A 2770-nucleotide genomic window follows, 5' to 3' on the forward strand; every position below is an offset into this window, starting at 1 on the left:
AAAAAGACAGGAAAGAGATAGAAAATAAATCAGCAAAAAAAGGAGAGAAAGGAGGAAAGAAGCAAAGAAAAAAGCACAAAAAAGGACAGAAATCAGAAAAGGCAGACAAAAAGAAAAAGATGGGAAAGAAAAAATAAAGGAGCAAAGAAAATGAAAAGTAAAAAAAGAGGCAAAGAAGAAGGACATTGAGAGGAAAAAGACCAAAAGACAGAGAAAAAGACAGGAAAGAGATAGAAAATAAATCAGCAAAAAAAGGAGAGAAAGGAGGAAAGAAGCAAAGAAAAAAGCACAAAAAAGGACAGAAATCAGAAAAGGCAGACAAAAAGAAAAAGAGTGAAAACAAGAAAATAAAAAAGACAGGAAAGATAAAGAAATGGACAAAAAGAAAGTGGGAGCCTGCGGTACCTGATGGGCCCGTTGGTGTAGATTTCTGCTTTCATCTCGTCTCTTCCAGAAATTTCTCCATAATCTCCAACTTTCCAAACTGTGTAGTTCTTCACAACAACACAGGATTCAAAGAAGGAGCAGGTCCCACACTGATTGAACTGAACGCACCCTGAAACACACGAAGAAGACTTCAATGGTTTATACCAGAGGACAAAATATCAACAACACATCCGTGCACATGAGGACGTCAGATTTCTATCCATTTGAACCTGAAATAAACAGAAAATCAGTCGGTTTCTCTGAAAAACAGAGGAGCGATTTCTTACTTTGGTTGACAGCTTGGTAGTTGTTGCAGGTTTCATCAGGAATCCCGGTTTGATGAGCGTAGGCGTAGACTCTGAGGTGATCGCCTCCGAAACAGGAGCCCGCCCTCCCGCAGTCTATCACGTTCTGCACAGACAGGTAGGCGGACGGCCAGGCTCCGCCTCGCTTTATGTTGATACGATCTTAGAAAAACGACAAAATACCAGAAAACTGTTTCCTGCGCCTCTTCTCCATGGTTACCTGGGCGATTTAAAATTATTTCATACTCAATTTATGATTATAATCAATTATATTTTTATTGCTTGCTTTCTAAAAAAGAAATTAAAAATGGAGAATATTTAAAAAATGCAGCTTTTATTTCAATCACTCTTTATGCGAGAATATTTGTTTAATTATGAGAATAAAGCAGAAAAAATCTGCAATTTTATGAGGAAAAAAATCTTAAAATTAAAGGGAAAAAAGTTGTTTTATTGAGGAAAAAAGCTGTGATATATTTATGAAGATCTGATGTGAGCAGCTCAGTTTGTATAGCTCTTGTTTCAAAATAAACTTTGTTTTAAAATCTTGCTACTTATAATTTAGTTGCTGATGTGTGAAAAGATATTGTTTATAAAATTCATACCAAAGTATAACATCAAAATATGATCGTTTTGTTTTATTATTTTTCATGTTGGAGTTCTCATAAAATTACTACATTATTCTGCTAATACTACATCTTTATTTGTGTAAAAAATATAAACCTTAGCCCTAATATTCAGTTGAATTCAAACTCCAAATAAAGAGAAGCTGTTAAACAAGATGGCGGCATGTGGCACGCTGACATCACCCTGAACTATAAAAACCCAAACAGCACATCCACATTAGTGAAAAAAAATCCAGATTTTCCAAAAATTAAGTCTTCAAAAATGTGATTAATCAATAAAATTAATTATTGCTGAGTCCCAGCTACCTGCCAGTGCGCTGGTGGCTCCCATGGCCCAGCAGGAGCCGCAGTACTGGGGTATGTGCTGGTTCCTGGTGACGCTCACATAGTTCTTCCCATTGATGTTCCTCCAGTCCCACGACGGAGGAAGATCCGACGCTTTGATAAACTCGTGTGGCCGCGCTCGAGTCCTACAGTAAAAATACAACAGAGAACCGGCTACTTTAAAACTCTGATTCTATACAATTCAAGCTCCAACACAGGCCTTTAAATTCTGCTACAAAATGTTTCTCTGATTAGCATTTCATCACCAGGTCTGACATCTATGATGTGCTGATGACTGATAAGTTTTCTGAAAATGAAGCAGAAATAATGTAATCTTTAGAAAATAAAACAAAATCCATCCATTTTTGTATATGATGCTGTAAACAGTAAATGCAGATTCATTAAAATGATGGGATTTTAAGCCCACTGAACATACAAAAAAATTTAAATAAAGATATTTCACATTAGAATTAAAGGGAAAAGTTTCTATAAAACAACTTAGTTTTAATTCCATGTCATCTTGTTTTATTTTACTAATTCTAACAACTTGCATCTTAGAGTTTCTCTTTATTTTTATTTATTTACTTTTATAATGAACGAAACAAAGTTTACTGAAAGAATTCGTTGTTATTCTCCTAAATTACAGGAACAAATATTTTAAAGACATAGATAAATATTTATCATCTTCTAACTTAAAATGATATTATGATAGAGACTGCAAACGTTGGTTGTACACTTATTTTATCCTAACTTTGACCTTAAATTGCTTTATCTGTTATTTTTCTCTCTCTGTGAGCAGATTACTAATCACAGATTATTAATCAGAAGTTGCCAGATTCCGTACGTCAACGCTTCTGTATTTATTTTGTCATCAACAGAATATTTTATCTGCGTCATTGTCAGTTATCTACGTGTTACCTACCGGACTGAGTCTGGTCTGTCATCTTTAATGGGCTTGTAACAAGGTTCCGATAGATATTTAGCGGTGCTGGTTTCCACAGAAACCGATGCTAACCAAAGTAGCAGCGGGCAAATATTTACAGTCGCCATCTTGACTCCTTCCTCTTTTCCTCCCATCGCTCAGACGTAAAG

General features: G+C 35.4%; 1 protein-coding gene across 1 annotated transcript in view; it reads right to left on the reverse strand.

Moving 5' to 3' along the window:
* LOC106941242 (cathepsin Z) overlaps positions 1-2770 on the reverse strand; it is a 7987-nt gene extending 5217 nt beyond the window's left edge. Inside the window, exons 1-4 of the mRNA XM_015024193.1 lie at positions 2601-2770; positions 1661-1824; positions 714-893; positions 406-556 (exon numbers count right to left, since the gene is read on the reverse strand). Coding sequence (XP_014879679.1) covers positions 406-556; positions 714-893; positions 1661-1824; positions 2601-2755 — 650 coding nt within the window. The 5' untranslated portion in view covers positions 2756-2770. The remainder of the gene's footprint in view (positions 1-405; positions 557-713; positions 894-1660; positions 1825-2600) is intronic.

This window comes from Poecilia latipinna, unplaced genomic scaffold (assembly GCF_001443285.1).
Source record: "Poecilia latipinna isolate Pla-1442-1.1 unplaced genomic scaffold, P_latipinna-1.0 Scaffold3563, whole genome shotgun sequence".
In the NCBI taxonomy this organism is placed as follows: domain Eukaryota; kingdom Metazoa; phylum Chordata; class Actinopteri; order Cyprinodontiformes; family Poeciliidae; genus Poecilia; species Poecilia latipinna.